This window comes from Neoarius graeffei, chromosome 19, assembly GCF_027579695.1.
Source record: "Neoarius graeffei isolate fNeoGra1 chromosome 19, fNeoGra1.pri, whole genome shotgun sequence".
Taxonomy (NCBI): domain Eukaryota; kingdom Metazoa; phylum Chordata; class Actinopteri; order Siluriformes; family Ariidae; genus Neoarius; species Neoarius graeffei.
The window spans coordinates 64,684,742-64,709,746 of record NC_083587.1 but is presented as its reverse complement, the minus strand read 5'-3'; the positions used below and the strand labels follow the sequence as shown (position 1 = coordinate 64,709,746).

The 25,005-nt window shown below is 41.9% G+C and overlaps 1 protein-coding gene across 2 annotated transcripts; it reads left to right on the top strand.

The window, feature by feature from the left end:
- The first annotated feature begins 376 nt into the window (after positions 1–376).
- LOC132868022 (myelin-associated glycoprotein) lies at positions 377–20,432 on the top strand. Of its 2 annotated transcripts, XM_060901003.1 has the most exons (6): positions 377–446; positions 4,603–4,992; positions 6,555–6,821; positions 16,733–16,831; positions 19,000–19,093; positions 19,187–20,432. In XM_060901003.1, the coding sequence occupies exons 1-6, from the start codon at positions 383–385 to the stop codon at positions 19,239–19,241; spliced, it is 969 nt and encodes a 322-aa protein (XP_060756986.1). In that variant the 5' UTR covers positions 377–382; the 3' UTR covers positions 19,242–20,432. The 2 variants fall into 2 exon arrangements, with proteins under 2 accessions (XP_060756986.1, XP_060756987.1); XM_060901004.1 differs by lacking the exon at positions 16,733–16,831.
- Positions 20,433–25,005: the final 4,573 nt, after the last annotated feature.

The window sequence follows — 25,005 nt, the reverse complement described above, 5'->3', positions numbered from 1 at the left end:
ATCCAGAGATTTGAAGAACCACTGAAGCACCTTTATTTTTTAGAGTGTGAAAGACAAAAATATCGTGTAGTCTGATCCCAGGATTAGTTTGTGTTCTGACTAACAGTTGTTCCCCTCACCAGCCTCGCTCAACCACATGTGGTACAGTTTAGTACCTCAGTAAAGTTTATGGAACAGACCATAATGATATGATTTGTAACCGAGGAAACATGTACAGTCATAGAAGCGAGTGGAAAGATGATGAACCAAAATAATGTTGATTTCCTCTAACAACCATAACAAAACACACACACGAACACATATATATAAAAGGAAGTAAAATGGTGCAGCCACAAGATTCTTGAACGTGTTCCTCTTCTCTTTAGATTTGTGCAACAGCAAGATGGATAAGTTGCGCGAGTGTTACTTTGAGAACGGATGGCTGTGGACATCTCTGATTATTTCAGGTGAGGACACTTATTTGTACGCTTACAGTGTATACTTAGAATCCAATGCGTCATCATTTCAGTTCAGCATCCAATCAAGTTCATGAATGTAGAATAAAATCAAGAATCGTTCGAATTCATCATCAGCCATGATTTTCTCATGCTGTACGACGTAGTTAGGGCGTGTCTACATCACTAGACTGCAGTGTGGAAGCTGAGGATGATCATCACTAGCCCTGCCTCAGTAAAACTTTTCAATACACTGAAGTAAACAAAGATAAAACAAGATTGCATGATCTGCTCTGGAAAACATGCTGAGTTATTATTGAGTTTCATTCATTTGCATAATTAAGTAGCGATAACAATCCAAGGTGTTTTTTTTTTTTTATTGATGCCAACATCGACAAGCAGCAATTCCAGTCACTAACAATAATCAAAATCAAATTCTAGTTAATGGTGAATACGTGCGATTTACAGGCTTGTTTTGCTTCCAATTAACTCTTTAGCAAATGATTCAGCATCATTTATTTAAATAATATTTTCAAGTAAAACTGCCTGAAAATAATCTTCTAACAGTTTTAGAGCTGCCATAAAATTACATAGCATTAAAGCTGTACTGCCTTTCAGATTTTTCAAGTGTAGGTCATAAAAAGAATTTTCCCCGACACCCAATTATTTTTGTTTAGTGACTGAAAGCTACAGAATTTGAATCACAGACTTCCAATTTTATTAGTTTTTTTTAAACAGAACAATTAATGAATTTATCTCCACGTGGCCCTAAATTCTCCATTATTTTTTCCTGCTTCACCATGACGCAATACAAGATACTACATCATGCATCACATCCCGTGGTGGGCTTTCCCCGTTCACGCAAGGCATTGTGGGATACAAATTTGAAACAGGAGAGAAAACTGGAGGACGTGAGTGTGCGAATGAAACGTGAAAGAGCGACTACAGGAACAGAAAGAAAGCGAGAAGAAAAGACGTTATGTTATATACGAAGGAAAGGAAACGCAGGACCAAACTAATAAATATGGGCGCTCAGCGAGCACCTCGGTGTGATCAGCTGTTCGTTTAGCAACAGAATGATGGAACTGTCAGTGCACGCTCAAAGGGAAACCTGTAGATGGCAGTAATGCAACACTGTGGATGCCAGCTGCTGTAAAACCCAAAAGAAGAAGAAGAAGGTAAACCTGTGCATGCGCACACGGACTTCCTCTGTCTGCTTGACTGCGCCAAGCGAGCGATTTCATGCACATTATTTGCTTTAATCCCCTCAAATTAAATAACTTCCCAGCCACAGAATGGCCTGATATTTTGTGAGATATTACAGAAATAAACAGATATCACAATCACCACATTTCAGACGGAACTAAATTTCACTGATTTTATGAAATCGAAAGGCCGTCTAGCTTTAAGTTTATTTCATCATTTACTTTGTAGTTTGTAATACTCAAATGCATTTAAAATTAGCAGCTTCATTTCATTTGACTTGAGTGCTTTTTTTTTTGGCTTCTACTTTTAACCAAGTAAGATTTCAGGACATTGTCTTTACTTTTACTGTCACTAGACGAATTAACGGCTTTAAGATATTCTTAAAGGATCCTAAAGTTTACAAAATGCTACATTTCAGTGTATTTACTGATAACTTTAAGAATGCTTATAGTATAACTTTAAGTGATTGTGGCAGCAGGGGCGTGGCCAAGTGTTGGTTTGGGAATGGAGGGTGGGGCCAGGGAAGGTGACTGTAATGACTTTGCCACTCACCTTCCCTGGCCCCGCCCTCCATTTGCAAACTGATGCTTGGCCATGCCCCTGCTGCCCCAGTGACTTTTCATGACTTCTTAAAGATAATGTAATGCTGTTAAAAGGAACATTTATGACATCACTAAAATTTACTAAATTTAACATTTAAATGTACTTAAAGTTGGGTGGCACGGTGGTGTAGTGGTTAGCGCTGTCGCCTCACAGCAAGAAGGTCCGGGTTCGAGCCCCGTGGCCAGCGAGGGCCTTTCTGTGCGGAGTTTGCATGTTCTCCCCGTGTCCGCGTGGGTTTCCTCCGGGTGCTCCGGTTTCCCCCACAGTCCAAAGACATGCAGGTTAGGTTAACTGGTGACTCTAAATTGACCGTAGGTGTGAATGTGAGTGTGAATGGTTGTCTGTGTCTATGTGTCAGCCCTGTGATGACCTGGCGACTTGTCCAGGGTGTACCCCGCCTTTCGCCCGTAGTCAGCTGGGATAGGCTCCAGCTCGCCTGCGACCCTGTAGAACAGGATAAAGCGGCTACAGATAATGAGATGAGATGAGTAAAGGTACTTACCGTAACTTTACTAAATTTAAGGGCTGGTCTTAAAGGTAACTTAAATACATGACTAAATTTAAAGGAGATACACAGAACCATGGCCTCACTTTTTGTTTATAAATGCCTTGAGACCTCAGGAATGGCACAGGAATAGTTTTAAGTGTTAACAATAAATCTAATATAGTCATTTTTACGATGAAAGTGATTCATATAGGTAGCGGTCTGAGTGAATGACCTTGACATCTGTGACATCACAGTTGGAAGGCTATCGGCCTCATCGCCATTTCAGCTATACTAAAACACAGAGCTGACTGCAACTTCGAGCCTCCATTTTGAGCTAATTTTTCACCATGCCACGTAGATGTGTTGCTGGTGGGTGTAGCAACACGACAGAAGATAGATTTACATTGCATTCATGGCCCAAGAATGCCATGAAATGCCATGCCAGAAAGTTCTCAGTTCAAACTGCAAAGATTTGGACGCATTTTGCAAGAAATTCACGGATTGGGCGCCTACGAGGTGGTCTCTCCTCTGCACATTTTACTGAAAACTCGTACGAGACCTCTGATCCGTTGAAGAGCGTGAAAGAGGGTGCAGTACTAACAATTAAAAGAAAAGAAAACTACAAGAAAAGGAAAGTAAGTTCAGTTGCACCAGAGTGTGAGCCAAGCAGTAATGGCGGAGTACTCAGTCTGGAGAAAATGGAGAATGAGTGGAGCAGCCGTCTGATTTCTCTGCTGGATATGCTTGCCTCAGCAGCAATATCTTGCCCTTACATGGAAGAAGCGAATGAACGAAGACCTGAACGAAGAACTGAAAGTCAGATTGTTTCAAAACAATCGACCACAAGATCGGCCTTCAAGAAGCGAGAACACAGACGGGTAGGACGCGACTCTCATTTGGTTACATAACAAAAACAACACTCGTTGTTTACCTGCATTTAGATTAATACGTGTAACTTGTATTGTGTGTTTAAGTTAGCGGTATAAGATTATTTAATCTGCTTCAGAATGATTGTCTCAGTTCATCTGATTATTTAATTAGGCTTTTATGTTTTATCAGTGAAAATGCATGCATGTACATGTACATTGCAGAAGTTATAACACCCATCCTGTTTTAATGAGAGTCACACGAGACTGTCAATTCAATTCCATCCAATTCTCTAGACGGCTTTGTTCTCTGGCTTTATTTCGTAAGCTGGGGGCCTCCGTGGCCGACGTGCTACTATCGGATTCACTTTCCAATGGTTAGAACTGATACAGTTCTACGTGTATAGCAGTAGCATGTACACACACTCCAATTTCAGGACTATCACAGTCAGATGTATTACTATCTGAGGAATCTGAAGAACCTCCAGTAAATCCAAATGAAGAGGCCATTACAACCACTCTCGCCTGCCGAGTCTGGCTTTGGTCTATAGCAGCTCGAATGCCAACTTTGCGGTTGATTTTAATTCTCAAAAATATATATATTTTTTATTCCCAATTATGCAGCATACAAGAGTCAAGGATGGAAATACTATCCAATCAGAAATGTATTTAAAAATAAAGGTTCTGCGTATCTTCTTTAAGGTTCCGTTAAGGTTCAGATTAAGTGCAACTAAATTCACATTTTCACCTTGTGTTTAGTAAAATGTTTCATTTTTTTTCATCACATACAACCTCTCATTAAATGTCCACAGAGACATTATGATGAAAAAATATCTTGGAAGGACATTTGTCGTGTCTATAACTAATACAGAGAGCTTGCTTTGCTGATTAGACAACGAAGCCAAGAACGAAGCTGAATACATAATCAACCAACCAACATCACTGATTTGCGCTTAACTTGCTTTATATATGGCTCTGCTCGTCCTCTATCTTCCTGCTCCTGTAGCATTAATGCCTGGAGTCGTTCTGGCTGGTGATTGGGTGGTCAGTGCTCCGGTGAACCCCATCCTGGCCCCTCGTGGCTCCTCAGTGACGATTCCCTGTACTTACGACTTCCCTGATGATGCTGGGTCACATCATGTGCAGTCTGAGATGTGGTGTCTGAACCAGAGCCTGTGCATCACACCCGCCTACGTGTACCACAGCGCCGGCATCTTCCCCGAGCCGGCGTACCAGGGCCGGGTCCAGTACCTAGGCTCGCTCGGCTCCAAGAACTGCTCTGTCAGGATCAGTGACCTGAGGATGAAGGACAGCGGCGTGTACGTGTTCCGCTTCATCACCAACCACCCTGTGAGCAAACTGCCGGGGCAGAGGGGCGTCACGCTGCAGGTGACAGGTCGGGAAACTTCACCGAACTGAAGTTACAGCAAGTTTTAACATTTATAACATTCACATTTAATCTTAAAGTATATTTTTGAGGAAAGAAGAAGTAAAGAGGTGTTTTTTTTAATTATTATATGCTGAGTTTGTTTTTAGTTAAAAATTTTATTAATTCATACTTAATTTCATTTATGCTCGATAGATTTAAAATATTTTAAAATGTGATTTCATATTTTGTTATAGGATTTATTATACATTTACTTTGAACACTAAAGGGTATTTTAAGAACTTTTTTTTAGATTTTTAGCCATTTTTGAGTGCATACGTCCTTGCGCTTTCTTATGACATGAGGTCACAAAGTCAGAAAAAGCATAGTTTATATTTTCTAAAGCATTTTTTATTTAGTTATACAATTTTTATATAGAGAATTTTTATACATTTAAAATGTTTTTGCAAAGGGGTGGGTTCCAAAAAATGCTTGGCCCCCCGTAATCGCTGCTTGCACCTACTCTATATTATATTATGATTTTTGTTTGGTTTTTTGGCTGATAATTTTAAGACTTTTTTTACAGTATCTAATTTTCATATATATACTTTTAATTCTATAATTTTCATATAGAATTTTAAGACTTTTTGACAAAGGATTTTTAAAATCTTTTTTTTTAGATTTTTAGCCATTTTTGTGTACATATTCGTGCTTTCTATGAGGTCACAAAGTAAAAAAAAAGCATAGTTTATATTTTCTAAAGCACTTTATATTTAGTTATATATTTTATATGTATAATTTTTATACATTTAAAATGTTTTTGCAAAGGGGTGGGGCCAAAAAGTGCTTGGTCCCCGTAATTGCTGCTTGCACCTATATTATATTAAAATTTTTTTTGTTTGTTTGTTTTCTGGTTTATAATTTTAAGACTTTTTTTACATTATTATTATTATTATTATTATTATTATTATTATTAATAATAATAATAATAATAATAATAATAATAATAATAATAATAACAACATTTTTTGCACACTGAGGCTCAGCATCACTCACATATTCATCTCAACAAAACACCTTACACAACATTTCATTCCTTTATTATATATTTATTATTTTTTTTAACATTTATAACACTGATTCTGATTTATGTGCACATTGGACTGATCCATATGCAAATCAGTAGTGTATCTTATAAAAAAAAAAGCGTAAACAAAATCCGAGCTCTTTTTTCTTTATATAACACACACCACACATTTCTTTGGGTTGCTATTTTGCTGAAACTCGCCACACTGCTTCTGTCGGTCACAACACGTCATCTCTAGATGGAAGTCAGTTTCAGCTTAAAAGTCAGACACTTCCTCCAAGACACCAGGTGTTCATGTTCTGTTCCTGATCTAAAAGCGGAAGTGAAAGTCACTGTCATGTGTGAACAAAATTATAGACTCGTACAAAATGGTTCTTTCAGAATGACATTCTACATATTCTTCAAGATTCTGAGCATACACACATACTCGGACATGGAACCCTGCCTGATAGCTTGTTGGGTTCTACACAGAAAACCCCCTAAAGGTTCTAGATTTTCTTTTCAGATCCTCCAGTGAACATGTCAGTGAAGGTCAGCAGCTCAGGCCGGATTGTCGAAGGAACGTCACTCACGCTGTCCTGTACCAGCTTTACCAGCTCACCGCTCACCACCTACACATGGTTCCAGATGAACGGAACCACAACTTTAAGAGGCACAGGGCAGAAGTTAACGATAGAGCATGTCAGTTCTGAAGACAGCGGGATGTACACATGTGTGGCTCAAAACACCTGGGGATCCCAGAACGCTACCACCGTACTCACCGTCCAGAAGGGTAAATACATCACAGTGTTTAATCTTAATACAATCCTGAGTAAGGAATAAAACACTCCGTGTCAGGCTGATCAAGGAAAATAATCAACAACGGATGGGATAGTGTGATGAAGCAGAGTTCATGCTTCCACCTCAAAGTTGATTATTGTTCTATGACAGTGTATCATGAAGTTTTTTTATTCCTCTTACACAATAACAATTTTTATTATTATTTATTAAGGAATGACATGTACATTTTATCCTGTAGTTATATTTAATGTGGTGCTTTCAGACTTTCAGATAAAATAACTGAAGCTGAAAAGTTACACTGGTCAACGATTTTTCAGAAGTTGTCTGCTTCAGAGATGAAATTGGCTGTTTGTTATGAAATTTGGTGTGTTGAATTCAAATATGACAATTAAAACAGCTGATTGGCTACAGCTTGCAAGATATTTAAGATTTTACATTTTATACTTATGTACATTGTGTAGATCGTAACATTTTAAGTATGAATTGTAAACCCAGGTCTCTTTATGTGTTTATGGTTTGTTTACATGATATTTCACCTGCTCTCTTTATGTAACACTAGAAAATCAGCAAAAAGTTGATATACAGTGGAAATAAAAAGTGTACCCCCCCCCCCCCCCCCCCCCCCCCCCCGTTAAAATGATCGGTTTTTCTGATGTAAAAAATTGAGACCATGATAAATAATTTCAAAACTTTTCCCACCTTTAATGTGACCTATAACCTGTACAATTCAATTGAAAAAACAAACAAATTTGTTTTGGGGAAAAACATAAAAACTAAAAAATGTACAATAAGCTGGTTGCATAAGTGTGCACACCCTTACACTAATACTTTGTCGAAGCACCTTTTGATTGAATTACAGCATTCGGTCTTTTTGGATCGGAGTCTATCAGCCTGCCACATCTAGACTTGGCAATATTTGCCCACTCTTCCTTGCAAAAGTGCTCCAAATCTGTCAGATTGCGAGGGCATCTCTTGTGCACAGCCCTCTTCAGGTCACCCCACAGATTTTTAATTGGCTCTGGCTGGGCCATTCCAAAACTTTAATTTTCTTCTGGTGAAAAAGAAAGAAAGCACAACTTTATTCATCACACACTTGAAATTTCCTTTCTGCATTTAACCCATCTGAAGCAGTGAACACACACATGAGCAATGAGCACACACACACACACACCCAGAGCAGTGGGCAGCCATGCTAACAGCGCCCGGGGAGCAGTTGGGAGTTAGGCGCCTCGCTCAAGGGCACCTCAGCCCAAGGCCGTCCCATATTAACCTAACCTGCATGTCTTTGGATTGTGGGGGAAACCAGAGCACTTGGAGGAAACCCACGCAGACACGGGGAGAACATGCAGACTCCACACAGAAAGGCCCTCGCCGGCCGCTGGGTTCGAACCCAAAACCTTCTTGCTATGAGGCGACCGTGCTAACCACTACACCACCGTGCTGCCCGATAAAAATGGAGCCAACAACCACAGGCAACCTCATAGTGTAGTGAGCGAAGACACAGGAAGACAGGAAGTAGTGCAGCAATCTGACTGATCATCAGAGGATCACTGAAGAACAACAACCACACACACACATGAAGCCATTCTCTTGTTGATTTCGATGTATGCTTGGGGTCATTGTTGTGCTGAAAGATGAAATTTCTCTTCATCTTCAGCTTTATAACAGACACCTGAAGGTTTTAGGCCAAAATTGACTGGTATTTAGAACTGTTCATAATTCCCTCCACCTTGACTAAAGCCGCTGTTCCAGCTGAAGAAAAACAACCTCAAAACATAATGCTGCCACCACCATGCTTCACCGTGGGTATGGGGTTCTTTTGGTGATGCGCAGTGTTGTTTTTGCACCAAACATACCTTTTGGACTTGTGGCCAAAAAGTTCAACCTTGGTTTCATCAGACCACAACACATTTTCCCACATACTTTTGGGAGAGTTGATGTATTTTTTTGCAAAATTTAGCCGGGCCTGGATGTTTTCTTTGACCCTACCTCATAGTCCAGACATATGGAGAATACAGAAGATCGTTATCACATGTAGTACACAACCAGTACTTGCCAGAAATTCCTGCAGCTCCTTCAGTGTTGCTGTAGGCCTCTTGGCAGCTTCCCTGACCAGTTTTTGTCTTGTCTTTTCATCAATTTTGGAGGGACGTCCAGTTCTCGGTGATGTCACTGTTGTCCCATATTTTCTCCACTTCTTGATGATGGTCTTCACTGCGCTCCATGGTATATCTAATGCCGTGGAAATGTTTTTGTACCCTTCTCCTGACTGATACCTTTCAACAATGAGATCCCTTTGATGCTTTGTAAGCTCTCTGTGAACCCTGGCTTTCGCTGGAGGATGAAACTGAGTAAATGTCTGAACTGTATTTGGGGTTAATCAGAGCCATTTTAATTGATGGCAGGTGTGAACCCAAAAAGACTGAATGCTGTAGTTAAATCAAAAGGTGCTTCAACAAAGTATTAGTTTAAGGGTGTGTACACTTATGCAACCAACTTATTGTACTTTTTTTTTTATTTTTTATGTTTTCCCCCCTAATGGATTTGTTTGTTTTTCAATTTTTTAATGTGTACACTTTTTATATCCACTGTAGCATGCACACTATAGTAATGAGCTTCATTCATTAACTTGCCTTCAGTGACCACTTTGGTCAGGAATATGTGAAATCCGGAACCTATCCTTGGAATACTGGTTGTGACTTGGGAATACACCCTAGATGTGACACCAGTTCATCACATGGCACCATACACACGATTTAGCATAATCATTCCATTTATTGGCAAACTGGTTTGTAAGGTGAGAAGAAACCAGAGAACCCAGAGAAAATGCACATGGACACAGGGAGAATGCAAAATTCCATAAAGCTAGTAATCCTAGATCAGGGTTGAACCATTTATACTTTCCTACCATTATTTCCAAATGGAAATTGTGCTAAATCATAAATTTTGCTCCTGAAGTCTAGTTATATTGACAATATCTCCAAACTGGAAGAGCTCTTCCAGTGGCACTTGGAGAACCCCATGTATCCTAAGGGACCTAGGGAGAGGAAGTCAGCATCAGACTGTTTAAATAGTTTTGGACCACAGCGGTGGTCTAGTGCAGAGGTCTCACTGTAAACAAGAAAATGAGCGCATGAACACAATTACAGTCCATCGCATTTGTCGGCATGTTGTCAGGACCATGCTCGGGTCATTACTCTCTTTGGTATTTCAACATCCCCTTTCCTAATTCTTTCTCTATGAACTATTTCAGTGCACGGAAGCACATTTTTGCAATCCCTAAAGCATTGACCTCTATCCTCCCAAAGGCTTAGAACTTTGGGAATGTTTGGATATACATCTTTTACTTTTATCAGAATATCAGGCAAGCTTTTGATAAAACCTTCTTAACTTTCTCTTTGTTTCTCCTTTGGAGCAAACCTTGACTTCACCTCCATTTCGCGTTAGTGACCTCATGAGCAAACATATGACTGAATCCCAAACACATACATCATCATATTTTCTCCAGACTCTGCATCTAGAGGATTAAGATTAGGATCATTTTAACGGGGCATGTACACTTTTTATATCCAGTGTAAATAAAATGTATTATGAACCAAACGGCAAAAAACAATGATGTATAAGTATTGAATACGTTTAGTCCTTATTCAGTGTGTACTCAGTGCTTTTTGGCAGTATATCTCTTGTATTCATGAAACCGAGCATCTCTTGTCACGCTTCAATGGATCACCTTCCATGAGGAGAATGGGATGAGATCCTTTCTGACAGATGCAGAACATGAAAATGCTAACATCACCGACCAGGAGATTCCACTGTTGTAATGTGAAGTCCAGAAGCTCTGTCTTACTCTTCGGTCATTCCAAATCCCCGACAAGATCATCCAGTTCACGTTGTGTTGTCAGGTGTGGTTCAGAGGAGGAGGAGGATTGGAGAAAATCTGGATCATGTGACATTGATGGTTCAGGACCAGAAGTTTTACACTCTTCTTCTTCTTCTTCTTCTTCATCTGAGTCAAGTGAGAATGATGATGGTGCATTAAGAACAGGCAAGCGTTTCTGGCATACTGAGCGTATAGCTGATGGAAAGTTTGGACACTTTACAGTCCACTTTTTCTTTTTTGACAAACCTTTCCCAACTGGGGCAAATTGTTGATATGATCAGTTGGTTCTCTCCAAGTCATTGGCCCTGTAGAAGGCATGGATTTCCTTTTCCTGTTCAACCAAGTCAAGTCAAGTCAAGTTTATTTGTATAGCGCTTTTAGCAATAGACATTGTCGCAAAGCAGCTTTACAGAATTTTAATGACTTTAAACATGAGATAATTTTATCTCTAATCTATCCCTGATGATCAAGCCTGAGGCGACAGTGGCAAGGAAAAACTCCCTCAGACGACATGAGGAAGAAACCTCAAGAGGAACCAAACTCAAAAGAGAACTCATCCTCATCTGGGTGATAACAGACAACGTGATTATGACATTTTTAACAGTTTTAACATGAAGTCTGTTTCACTGATGTTATAAACTCTTCACTGATGAAAACTTGAGTGCAAAACTGTTCATGACAACTGCAGTCCTAAAGTTAGCAAGTCAACTGTAGTCCTCAGCCATAAAAGCATTACTGTAAGAGTCCAGAGCGTCTTCCAAGTGTGACTTTCAACTGTCCACATGGGGCCGTCCTCCACAGGAGCAATGTGATGAGACTCCAACCAGACACAGGCCATCAGGATGGATCAGGCAGGTCCGAGGAGCAGAAGTAGTTCAGCATCTCGATCTCAGGATTGACATGTAACTCAGAGGGACAGACAGGGGGGACCACTGGCAAAGAATTTTTGCACAGGTGTTACAGCATGTGTGTGGGTCCCAACTCTTGTCCTGATCTCCAATTTTGTAACCAAAATATAAAGGTGGTAGTCTTTCGTGATTACAGTAGTTATACTGTACTTTTGTGATGCAGAAGTCACTTCACCACAAACACAGCAGAAGTTATCTGCATTGTTCATATAATTATGAAGCATCCCTGCTCACTTTGTCGAAATGGAAAAATCAAAGACTCGAGTGCATAGCATTGTATGATTTTTTTGAGCTGATTATAGGGCAGTTTGTTCAGCAGAGTGATGTAAGTTGACTTATGATTGCATCATTGGTGATTTCTAGGAATAACATACAGTTAGGTCCATAAATATTTGGACAGAGACAACATTTTTTAATTTTGGTTCTGTACATTACCACAATGAATTTTGAACAAAACAATTCAGATGCAGTTGAAGTTCAGACTTTCAGCTTTAATTCAGTGGGTTGAACAAAATGATTGCATAAAAATGTGAGGAACTAAAGCATTTTTTAAACACAATCCCTTCATTTCAGGGGCTCAAAAGTAATTAGACAAATTAAATAATTGTAAATAAAATGTTCATTTCTAATACTTGGTTGAAAACCCTTTGTTGGCAATGACTGCCTGAAGTCTTGAACTCATGGACATCACCAGACGCTGTGTTTCCTCCTTTTTAATGTTCTGCCAGGCCTTTACTGCAGCGGTTTTCAGTTGCTGTTTGTTTGTGGGCCTTTCTGTCTGAAGTTTAGTCTTTAACAAGTGAAATGCTGCTCAATTGGGTTGAGATCAGGTGACTGACTTGGCCATTCAAGACTATTACACTTCTTTGCTTTAATAAACTCCTGGGTTGCTTTGGCTTTATGTTTTGGGTCATTGTCCATCTGTATTATGAAACGCCGACCAATCAGTTTGGCTGGATTTGAGCACACAGTATGTCTCTGAATACCTCAGAATTCATCCGGCTGCTTCTGTCCTGTGTCACATCATCAATAAACACTAGTGACCCAGTGCCACTGGCAGCCATGCATGCCCAAGCCATCACACTGCCTCCGCCGTGTTTTACAGATGATGTGGTATGCTTTGGATCATGAGCTGTACCACGCCTTCGCCATACTTTTTTCTTTCCATCATTCTGGTAGAGGTTGATCTTGGTTTCATCTGTCCAAAGAATGTTCTTCCAGAACTGTGCTGGCTTTTTTAGATGTTTTTTAGCAAAGTCCAATCTAGACTTTTTATTCTTGAGGCTTATGAGTGGCTTGCACCATGCCGTGAACCCTCTGTATTTACTTTCACGCAGTCTTCTCTTTATGGTAGATTTGGATATTGATACGCCTACCTCCTAGAGAGTGTTGTTCACTTGGTTGGCTGTTGTGAAGGGGTTTCTCTTCACCATGGAAATTATTCTGCGATCATCCATTACTGTTGTCTTCTGTGGGTGTCCAGGTCTTTTTGCATTGATGAGTTCACCAGCGCTTTCTTTCTTTCTTTCTTTCTTTCTTTCTTTCTTTCTTTCTTTCTTTCTTTCTTTCTTTCTTTCTCAGGATGTACCAGACTGTAGATTTTGCCACTCCTAATATTGTAGCAATTTCTCAGATGGGTTTTTTCTGTTTTTGCAGCTTAAGGATGGCTTGTTTCACCTGCATGGAGAGCTCATTTGACCGCATGTTTTCTTCACAGCAAAATCTTCCAAATGCAAGCACCACACCTCAAATCAACTCCAGGCCTTTGATCTGCTTAATTGAGAATGACATAATGAAGGAATTTCCCACACCTGCCCATGAAATAGCCTTTGAGTCAATTGTCCAATTACTTTTGGTCCCTTTAAAAACAGGGTGGCACATGTTAAGGAGCTGAAACTCCTAAACCCTTCATCCAGTTTTAATGTGGATACCCTCAAATGAAAGCTGAAAGTCTGGACTTTATGTCCATGTTCATTATATAACTATAACTTGAATATGTTTCAGTAAACAGGTAAAAAAAAAACAAAATTTGTGTCAGTGTCCAAATATGAACCTAACTGTATGTATGATGCAATACCGGTTTCAGATTGCATTATCCAGAGGACTTGCCTACCACTGACACGTCGGTACCAGACTGTTCAGAAATCTAGAAAGGGCTTAAGTGACTGAAGAATGGCAAATGCAAAGGAACAGATAAACTGTATGCTGAACATCTGAAATATGCAACATCTAAAAGGATGCTGAAGTATATTATGCTACTGATAGAGCTTGTATGGACATTTCTACAAGTACCAACTAGATGGCTTACTGCAAGCCTTACATGCCTCCACAAATGGGGACTAAGGTCATGTGCTGAGAAGTACCGAGGTCTAAGTATCATTGCTACCCTATCCAAAGTTGTATCGGGGATCATTGTAGAGAAAGCTCGGGAGCTGCTACCATCACAATTTGGATTTCGGTCAAACAGGTCAACGTGTGATGCCATCTTCACCCTATACGCCAAGTTCTTGAAAAGTCAAGTAAATTAGGAACGCTACTGTTCATAGCTTTTGTGGACCTGAAAGTAGCATATGATTGGATACCACGTGATGCTTTGATGAAATGCCTTGAAATCCGACTGAAATCACCACAGTTAGTATCAGTCCTACATGCTCTATACACCTGCACAAAAGCGTTTATCAAAGGGACAGCTTGACTATTTGACACTCTAGTTGGATGTCGACAAGGTGCTCTGGAATCCCCTTCCATTTTCAATGTATACATGGACTTTACTGTTAGAATTGCCCGCCATGAAATATTGAAAACATGCCCAGACACTGGCTTCAAGGTCAAATATTGGATCCCAAATGAGGTGTTTACATGAGAACTTTGTAAGAAAGCGCAAGCAAATAGGGAAAATCGGATAACAGAACGTCTATATGCTAGTGACCTAGCCATGTTTGCAGAATCCATTGAGGAGCTTCAAAATGTTCTGCAGATTTATTGTATGACAATACTTTCACTCGCTTTGGATTGCAAATGTCTTATGTTAAGACGGAGATGATGGCCTTTAATGTGGATGAAGAGGTGAAAAGTCAGGAGTGCCTCATTTGCCTTGGTGATAACAAGATCAAAAATGTCCGTAGCTTTAAATTCCTTGGATACACCATCATGAACTCTGGTGACAATTCTGCATTCCTTGGTACTAGGATTGGAGCCGCTTTTCAAAAATGGAGCGAGTTAAAACACATTCTAACTGACCATCGCATCCATCTATCAATGAAAGTAAAGTTCCTCACAGCATGTGTTCGATCACGGCTGTTGTACAGTGTACAGGCGTGGCAGTTAAACGAGAACTGAAGGCAATTTTTTTATCAACAAAATTCTATTTATCTCATTTTATTAAATATAGGAATGCATTTTTGATAGCAGGCCTGTGATGACCTGGCGAGTTGTCCAGGGTGTACCCCGCCTTTCGCCCGTAGTCAGCTGGGATAGGCTCCAGCTTGCCTGTGACCCTGTAGAACAGGATAAAGTGGCTACAGATAATAATAATAATAATAATAATAATAATAATAATAATAAGTTAAATTTATATAGCGCCTTTCAAAAAACCCAAGGACGCTTTACAATTATAGACAAGGAAAGAAAAATAAATAAATAAATAAAAAGTAAAAAGTCCACCAAGTAGGGGTCAGGATGTAATTCCCGTGGTGTAGCAGCCACAGTCCCACCAAAAGGCGCACGAAAACAAGTCCCACATCTCCAGCACCGCCGCCGTGACGCCGTCAGCAACATCGCTCGAACACCACACCATGGATCCACAAAGCGAGCAGAGAAGCTCTGCCACGCAGAGCGCTGGTATGTCCCAAACCGCCTGCACAGCCGCCGCGACACCACCGAGCAACATCGCTCGGAACATCACGCCAAGCATTAAAGCACAGAGCGCTGGACAACCACGATGTAAAATGAGCAACAAGCTCACTGCGGTCCATAGCTGGGAGCGCAGGCATCGCCCACGGCGAACCAAGGCCTGGAGGGAACCGATGCCCAAAACTAGGTCTGGAGTTACACCACAACCGGCGGACAAAACACTCAAACAAACATCAAACTACACAAACACACAGAAAAAAAAATAGAAAAAGAAATAAAAAAGTAAAAAAGCTCTGGTTTTTTATATAATGAGATGAGATGAGAATATATCAGTCCGTATGTCAAAGCAATGGCCGTAAACGAGATTCGTTGAGACCTGTGCGAGACATCGTAGGACGGAAGTAAAACGTACAGCGGAAATCAAAGTGACCAACATCTGCCAACATTGTCAAAAGACGCGCGCGCCCTCTTTCGAACGCTGACGTAATCAAGCCGGAAGTTTGTTTTGTTTTGATAGCAATCAGGAAAGTTTGAAAAAAGTAGGCAGTAATCGTCATTTAAACTCATTTTTGTGCAATATTTCGTTTGGAAAACAGTTTTCAAAATGTCGGCGCTGACACCTGGCTGACACTTCACATTTCGAAGTCTCGCACAAGTCTCATGAAGATCGCACGGATAAGCAACGCCTGCCGTGGACCAAACGAACTAAATTCACCATGGCTAAAAACCGAACAGGCCGATAAGTATCATATTTAATTGCAATTAGTTGCCAATACAAGTCACGATATAAGGTTACTAAAACCGAAAACTTAATTGAATAACACGTTAATTAAGAAATAAAGCAAGTTTAAAAATGACTTCAGTTCCCCTTTAAATGCACGAGAACTGAGTAAAATTGAAGTTGTATGGCATGGCCTCCTCCGTAAAATGGTAACAGGTGGATTTAAGTGCAAAAATACACCCGACAGAAATAATCAAGATAAAGATATCAAGGGAGAGATAGACTGGATCTTAGAAATATCAAATGCAGAGTTACATGAGAAAACAAAAACCTTTCCCATTAAACTATTCTGCCATAAACAGCAATTAAGATATATTGCACACATATCGTATGTCGTATGGGGAACAATGAACTCCCAAAACAACTACTGTTTGTCACAAGATCTTCTAAGTGGTCAAAATTTGAAAAAATTTGGGTTTAGACACAGAACAGATAAGATGTACAATGATGGATAAATCAGGCTTCTTGCAACTGCTCAATAGGATTCTTCCTACCAAGACAGAAGCACCCTAAGGAGGACACTCCACAAAGGGAAAATGATGATGATGATGATGATGATGATTCATTGTTTTGCCAAAAAAGTAAGAAAACCCAAAAAAGTATCCAAACCCAATCATACAGGTGTGGTTAGAAGTTTACATACAGTGACATGAATGTCATCTTGGATATGAATGTCATGACAATATTTGGGCTTTCAGTAATTTCTTTGAACTGTTCTTTTTCTGTGGCAGAATGATTGTACAAGGGCGGCACGGTGGTGTAGTGGTTAGCGCTGTCACCTCACAGCAAGAAGGTCCGGGTTCAAGCCCCGTGGCCAGCAAGGGCCTTTCTGTGTGGAGTTTGCATGTTCTCCCCATGTCCGCGTGGGTTTCCTCCGGGTGCTCCGGTTTCCCCCACAGTCCAAAGACATGCAGGTTAGGTTAACTGGTGACTCTAAATTGAGCGTAGGTGTGAATGCGAGTGTGAATGGTTGTCTGTGTCTATGTGTCAGCCCTGTGATGACCTGGCGACTTGTCCAGGGTGTACCCCGCCTTTCGCCCGTAGTCAGCTGGGATAGGCTCCAGCTTGCCTGCGACCCTGTAGAACAGGATAAAGCGGCTAGAGATAATGAGATGAGATGAGAATGATTGTACAGCATACAGCTTTAATAAAAAAAAAAAAACCACTAGAATTTGGTGCACAAGTTTTAATTTTCTTTGGGTTTTCTGAAATCAACACAGGGTCAAAATTATACATACAGGGTCAAAAATATTCATACAGCACACCTAATATTTGGGTAAAATGTGTCTTCGCAAGATTCACCTTGACCAAACATTTTGTTTACCATGAACAAGCTTCTGGCAGAATTCTGGTTGGATATTTCACGACTCTTCATGGTAGAATTGGTAGAGTTCAATTAATTTTTTTTCTTGCCATGGACTTGACTTATAAGCACAGTCCATATATTTTCAATAGGGTTGAAGTCAGGACTTGTTTTAAGCTTAATGTTAGCCTGCTTTATCCTCCACAACCAGCTCTGATGTGTGTTTGGGTTCATTGTCCTGTTGTAAGTCCCAAGTCATGTTCAAGTTTCTGATGGTTTATGCTGAAGATGTCATCAGAAGACTTTTTCTTTGTCCGTGTGGTCAGCTTCAAACTTTAGTTAAGCTTGAAGGTGTCAATTTTGGAGCAGGGGGTTATTTATTGGATAGCAGCCTCTTAGTCCATGGTGATCTGAACTGTAGACAGTGATCCATCAGCTTCCAGTTCATGGCAGGGCTGTGCCATGGTGGTTCCCAGGTTGTTCCTGATCATCCAAACCAATTTCCTTTCAGCTGAGGGTGACAGTTTGGGATTTCTTGAAGCAAAGTGGCTTGACAAAGTGACTACACCTCACAATAACTTGCATACAATTGTTTGAACTGATCTTGGAATTTGCAGTTGTTTAGAAGTGGCTCCAAGAGACATTCCGGATTTGTGTACACCTGCGATCCTCTTTCTCAGATCTGCACTGAGCTCCTTGGACTTTCCCATTTTACTGTGTGTTGGTCAATCCAATGAGTGCTGTAAACAAACGCTTTTTATGAAGGCACAGAGAAGCTACCAGCTGTAGTAATCATGATCACTAGCAGGAAGTTAACAGACCTCGGCCTTGGCAAGATAAGAGACATTTTGGAAGTTCCAGCACCTCTGAATTAATAATCTAAGTGAGCGTATGTACATTTTTGACCCTGTATGTATAATTTTGACCCCGTGTTGATTTCAGAAAACCCAAAGAATATTAAAACTTGTGCACCAAATTCTAGTGTTTTTTTTTTAAATTAAAGCTGTATGCTGTACAATCATTCTGCCACAGAAAAGGAACAGTTCAAAGAAATGACTGAAAGCCCAAATATTGCCATGACATTCATATCCAAGATGACATTCATGTCACTGTATGTAAACTTCTGACCACACCTGTAGATTTATTCATAGAGCCAATCTTGAAAACTAGAGCCAATGAACAATTTTAAGTTTCATTTCATTCTCAGCAACCCAAAAATATTAAAGTTTGACGATATTTATGTCGGAAGCATTTTGGCTGTAGACTGGTGTAATTACAGTATGTTGACGCTGGAGACTCCTTTCCTAAATGCTCAATGAACATCTGCTTTCAGAAAACTCCAGCATGTTAACAATTATGTTTTTCATTCATATTAACTGAAAATGTGTGTGTGTGTGTGTGTGTGTGTGTGTGTGTGTGTGTGTGTGTGTGTGTGTGTGTGTTTAGTGGGAGGAAGCAGCTCTGCCTCCACTATTGCCATTGTGGTTGGAATTATCCTCGTGCTCACAGTGATCACCACCATTGTTGCTTGTACTAAAAGGTGAATGCTGGTTTTCTTCACACGGACTTTTATAACGACACAAAATTCATAAATATCAACAAATTAACTCCAAAACATACATTTTTCTTTCAGACGCACCGCCTCGAAATCCCTCCAGACAGTGTTTAACGATGACGATGACCTCTGATTCGTGTCGGATAAACAGCAGGAGGAGGAAACGATTCTGTTCTCTTCGGTGTTCAGTTTATATTTATTGAATTTATTCATGGTGCCATAAAATGTATCTGTTTAAATTATCATGATGTTATTATATATGGTTCATATATATTATGGTTCATCAGAGTATCGAGTCTTCAAACTCATGATGTAATAATGATAGTTTTTTTTAAGTGATGCTCTGATTATAGAATCACATGCTCTAATTCTAACATCTTTTATCAAACTGTAAATATCAAATAAATACACTCACTGGCCACTTTATTAGGAACATCCCTACATCCACTTGCTGTTTTCTGCAGTTCTCTAATCAGCCGATCCCTTGGTGCATCAAATCACGCAGATACAAATCAAGAGCTTGAGCTAATTAATATTCATGATGTTCAAACATCAGAACGGGAAAAACTGTGATCTCACAGTGAAGTGTGACTTTCTTTCTTTCACTGTGGTATGGGTGTTGGTTTGAGCCAGATGAGTGTTTTTGGTTTGAGTATTTCAGAAGCTGCTGATCTCCTCCTGGGGTTTTCACACACAACAGTCTGTAAAGTTTACACAGAATGGTGCCGAAAACAAAAAACATCCATTGAGTAAGTGAGCGACAGTTATGTGGGTGGAAACAAACGCCTTGTTGATAAGAGAGGGTCAGAGATCAGAAAATGGACAGATTTGAGGTGGTTCAAGATTTTTTCTTTTGCCAGGAAGGATATAGTAACTCATATAATCACTCTTTACAACCGTGGTGAGCAGAAAAGCATCTCAGCATGCAACAGCAGAAAGAAGAACACATTGGGTTCCACTCCTGCAGCCAAGAACAGGGATCTTAGAATCAACAACAACAAGTTCCTATTGAAGTGGCCGGGGAGTGTGTGTTTATACGTAAAGATGCCAGGTCAGCACCAGGTAACGGTGAAGAACTACACTACCCATCAGCCCCAGCACAACACATGACCCTGTCACATGTCTCCTTAATCACTCACTCACTCACACCTGTTTCCTGTGACACCTCATTAGCGCCTCTATTTAAAGTTCTTAAGTTGTCAAGTTTTTGTTGTGTGGATATTTCTTTTATGGCTCTCAGTATAGTTTGTGTTTCTGGTTTTTGCTTTCACTTTGTTTGTTTCTTTTGTTTTTCGTTCAATAAAACCATGTGTAACTGCATCCACCACCATATATCTTATACATGTTGTATGTTATCAAAGAGTAAAGAATAAAACACTGGGTTGTGCTGTTAAAAGAAAATAATCAGTGAAGCAGAGTTACTACTCTACCAACCCAAAGATGATTATTTTCACTAACCACCGTCCTAAAGTATTTTATTCCTTAAATACTGCAGCAATTTTTCAATTTGATCCATTGATGCATTTTCACCTGTTAAAAAGTGCCTTATTTACCCATTTATAGTTACATTATAGTAGCTATAAACAGTCCCCCCCACCTCTTTTTGTTTCTCTGTATTGAAGTTAAGAAGACAAACAAAAAAAAATGCAGCTTGTCATGTTCCTGAGAAACCAGTAAAAGAGTAACGTCCTCTGTCCTGAAGATGTCGGGAAACTTAAAATTACAGCTCTGACTGTTCCAAAGCACCGACACTGGAGACTCCTCTCATAAACATTAAAGGGGAAATGAAGTCATTTTTAAACTTGCTTTATTTCTTAATTAACGTGTTATTCAATTACGTTTTTGGTTTTAGTAACCTTATATCGCGACTCGTATTGGCAACTAATTGCAATTAAATATTATACTTATCGGCCTGTTCGGTTTTTAGCCATGTTGAATTTAGTTCGTTTGGTCCACGGCAGGCGTCGCTTATCCGCGCGATCTTCGCGAGACTTGTGCGAGACTTCAAAACATGAAGTGTCAGCCAGGTGTCAGTGCCGCCATTTTGAAAACCGTTTTCCAAACAAAATATTGCACAAAAACGATTTTAAACAAACTTCCGGCTTGATTACGTCAGCATTCGAAAGAGGGCGCGCGCGGCTTTTGACAATGTTGGCAGATGTTGGTCAGTTTGATTTCCGCTGTACGTTTTACTTCCGTCCTACGATGTCTCGCACAGGTCTCAACAAATCTTGTTTACAGCCATCGCTTTGACATACGGACTGATATATTTCATAGCATATTTCAAACAGGGCAGCACGGTGGTGTAGTGGTTAGCGCTGTCGCCTCACAGCAAGAAGGTCCGGGTTCGAACCCCGTGGCCGGCGAGGGTCTTTCTGTGCGGAGTTTGCATGTTCTCCCCGTGTCCGCGTGGGTTTCCTCTGGGTGCTCCGGTTTCCCCCACAGTCCAAAGACATGCAGGTTAGGTTAACTGGTGACTCTAAATTGACCGTAGGTGTGAATGTGAGTGTGAATGGTTGTCTGTGTCTATGTGTCAGCCCTGTGATGACCTGGCGACTTGTCCAGGGTGTACCCCGCCTTTCGCCTGTAGTCAGCTGGGATAGGCTCCAGCTTGCCTGCAATCCTGTAGAACAGGATAAAGCGGCTACAGATAATGAGATGAGATGAGATATTTCAAACACTCCTAACTTGCTATAGCAGCGACAAAATAGCGATCAAAAATGCATTCCTATATTTAATATTGACCGTCGTCAAGCAGGGGAATAGTCATGAGTGTAGAGTGGTAAGATGGTAGCACGCAGTGGCGCAGCGGCTTCTTGGCTCCCGGTTAGCGTGTGACCCCTTCCTATCTTTTCTATTAACTCGTGCAACAAACTGTGGCTGAAATACAGCGCACAGGATCTATTTATTCTGGGGAACCTGAATGTGGGACTGAAACCAGACGTCAAGGCAGCGTTAGGACGTTTTGGGCTGCTAAAGGAGAGTGGATGAAGGAAAACAAAGCAGCAGCGCACAAGAAGACAACGGTGCACCCTGAGGCAGAAGAGGGAGAAGAGAAACGGCCTACTAGCTAGGCTAAGGGCTAACAACAGACTCACTCTTCCAACTCTGTTCCTGTCTAACATTCGCCCTCTGGACAACAAGATCGACCTGTTTAGGCTGACACTGAACTTCCACAAAGAGATGAGGAATTGCTGTGCTTTCCTGCTCACCAAGACCTGGCTGAATGACAACATGCCGGACTCCGTGTATCACCTGGATGGACTACTTTTCTTCTGCGCCGACCACGATCAGCTGTTGGGGAAAAGCCGTGGTGGAGGACTCTGTGCTTATATCAACAAGAACTGGTGCACAAACTGCGTCCTGGTAAGCCAGCATTGCTCTGAATCTGTGGAATTTATGTCGCTAAAGTGCCGCCCGCCTTACCTGCCTCGGGAGTTTACGGTAGTGCTGCTGGTGATTATTTACATTCCTCTGAGCGCGCACGCTGGCACGGCGCTGACGGAGTTGCATGTGCATGTCAGCGAGCGGCAGGATCAACACCCAGATGCATTTTTTGTGATTGCTGGGGACTTTAATCATGCCCACCTGATGGACTGCCTGCCCCGGTTTTATAAGAAAATAGACATTGGAACCAGGGTAGGCAATACTCTGGACCAGGTCTACACCAGCAAGCAGGATGCGTATGCTGTGGTGCCATGACCCCTCCTGAGCTTCTCTGATCACATCTCCATCCTGCTGGGCCCTGCCCATCAACCTGTGCTGAAAAACAACTGGCCAACATGGAAGACCATCACTGTGTGGCCCAGCACAGCAGTCCCTGCACTGCAGGACTGCTTTGAGCGGACAGACTGGCGGGTCTTCAGAGAAGCTGCTACCACCGGTGAAGGTGTAGATCTGGAGGAGTATACCTCGGCCGTCTCCGGCTTCATCCAGAAATGCATCAATGATGTCAACACCACCAGGAACATCACCATATGTCCCAACCAGAAGCCGTGAATGAATGGTGAGGTTCAGCATCTCCTGAGAGCATGTGACACAGCTTTCAGGTCTGGAGATGCACTGGCACTGAGAGCGGCAAGGAGGGACCTCCAAGTGGGTGTGACATGGGCAAAAAGAGCACATGCTGACAAAATCCAGGGCCACGTTGCATCCAACGACCCTCGGAGCATGTGGCAGGGCATACAGGCAATCACAGGCTACAACAAGAAGAACGCCGAGTGTCCTTGGGACCCATCCCTGCCAGACCCCCTCAACACCTTCTCTGCCCTTTTTGAACCCGCCGACCCCCCTACCTGCACCAGGCTCACTATCCCAGAGGGTAAGCTACCATTATTCAGCGTGTAAGCAGACGACGTGAGGAGGACTCTGTAGCGCGTCAACCCCTGCAAGGCAGCAGGACCAGACAACATCCTGGGGAGGGTCCTGAAGGCCTGTGCACATGAGCTCACTGAGGTGTGGACAGATATCTTTAACACCCCCCTCTCCCAGGCTGTGGTGCCACTGTGTCTGAAGACATCTTCCATCATTCCAGTGCCACAGTGTGCAGCAGTGAGGAGCATGAACGACTATCAACCAGTGGCTCTCACCCCGATAGTCATGAAATGCTTCGAACGCCTGGTCATGGACCACATTAAGGAGAAGGTGGACATAAATGTGGACCCAGACCAGTACACGTACAGGAGGAACAGGTCTGTAGAGGACGCCATCTCATCCATCGTCCACTCTGCTCTCACCCACCTGGAGAGCAGAGACATCTACGTGAGGCTGCTCTTCCCAGACTTTAGCTCAGCGTTCAACACGATCGACCAGCAGACTTTAGTCAACAAACTGCTGCCGCTTGGATTACCACCATCCCTCTGCAACTGGGTACTGGATTTCCTGACACACAGGCCACAGATAGTGAGGATCCATGGTGTCTCTTCTTCTACCATCAGCCTCAACACCGGCTCCCCCCAGGGTTGCGTCCTTAGCCCCCTGCTCTACACTCTGCTCACATATGACTGCTCTGCTAAACATCCGGGCAGCCATATTGTGAAGTTTGCAGATGACACAGCAGTGGTGGGACAGATATCCCACTGCAACGAGTCAGCGTACAGACAGGAGGTGGAGGACCTGGTGGACTGGTGCAGGGACAACAATCTCTGTATCAGTGTGGGGAAAACAAAGGAGATGGTTGTGGACTTCAGGAGAAGTGACCACGGCCCCTCTACATCGGAGAAGAAGCTGTAGAGATGGTCCACAGTATCAAGTACCTGGGGGTCTACATCTCTAGCGACTTGAAGTGGACCATGAACACAGCCAGCATGGTCAAGAAGGCCCACCAACACCTCTACTTTTTAAGGAGGCTAAGGCAGGCCAAACTGAGCCCTGCGGTCCTGGGAGCCTTCTACAGGTTTGTGGTGGAGAGCACACTGACCTCCTCCATCACCTCCTGGTATGGAAACTACTTGGCTGTGGACAGGAAGGCTCTGCAGAGGGTGGTGCGCACAGCACAGAAGATCACCCGTTGCAGCCTGCCATCCATAGAAGACATCTACAACAGCCCATGCAGAAGCAGAGCAGCCTGCATCATGTGTGACTCCACCCACCCAGCACACAGACTATTCAGCCTCCTCCGCTCAGGAAAAAGACTCTGCAGCATCAGGGCCAAAACATCAAGGTTCCAGCGCAGCTTCTTCCCAGAAGCTGTGAGACTAATGAACACTTAGGGCGGCACGGTGGTGTAGTGGTTAGCACGGTTGCCTCACAGCAAGAAGGTTCCAGGTTCGGCCGGCAAGGGCCTTTCTGTGTGGAGTTTGCATGTTCTCCCCATGTCTGCGTGGGTTTCCTCCAGGTGCTCCGGTTTCCCCCACAGTCCAAAGACGTGCAGTTAGGTTGACGTGGGGCGGCCTTGG

What these genes read in the sequence shown, in the direction of transcription:
- LOC132868022 (XM_060901003.1), top strand. Translation starts at nt 383, where the DNA reads ATGGATAAGTTGCGCGAGTGTTACTTTGAGAACGGATGGCTGTGGACA. An exon ending in CGTCACGCTGCAGGTGACAG is followed by an intron (nt 4,993 to 6,554) that starts GTCGGGAAACTT and finishes TTTTCTTTTCAG; the next exon opens with ATCCTCCAGTGAACATGTCA. An exon ending in CGTACTCACCGTCCAGAAGG is followed by an intron (nt 6,822 to 16,732) that starts GTAAATACATCA and finishes ACTGCTCAATAG; the next exon opens with GATTCTTCCTACCAAGACAG.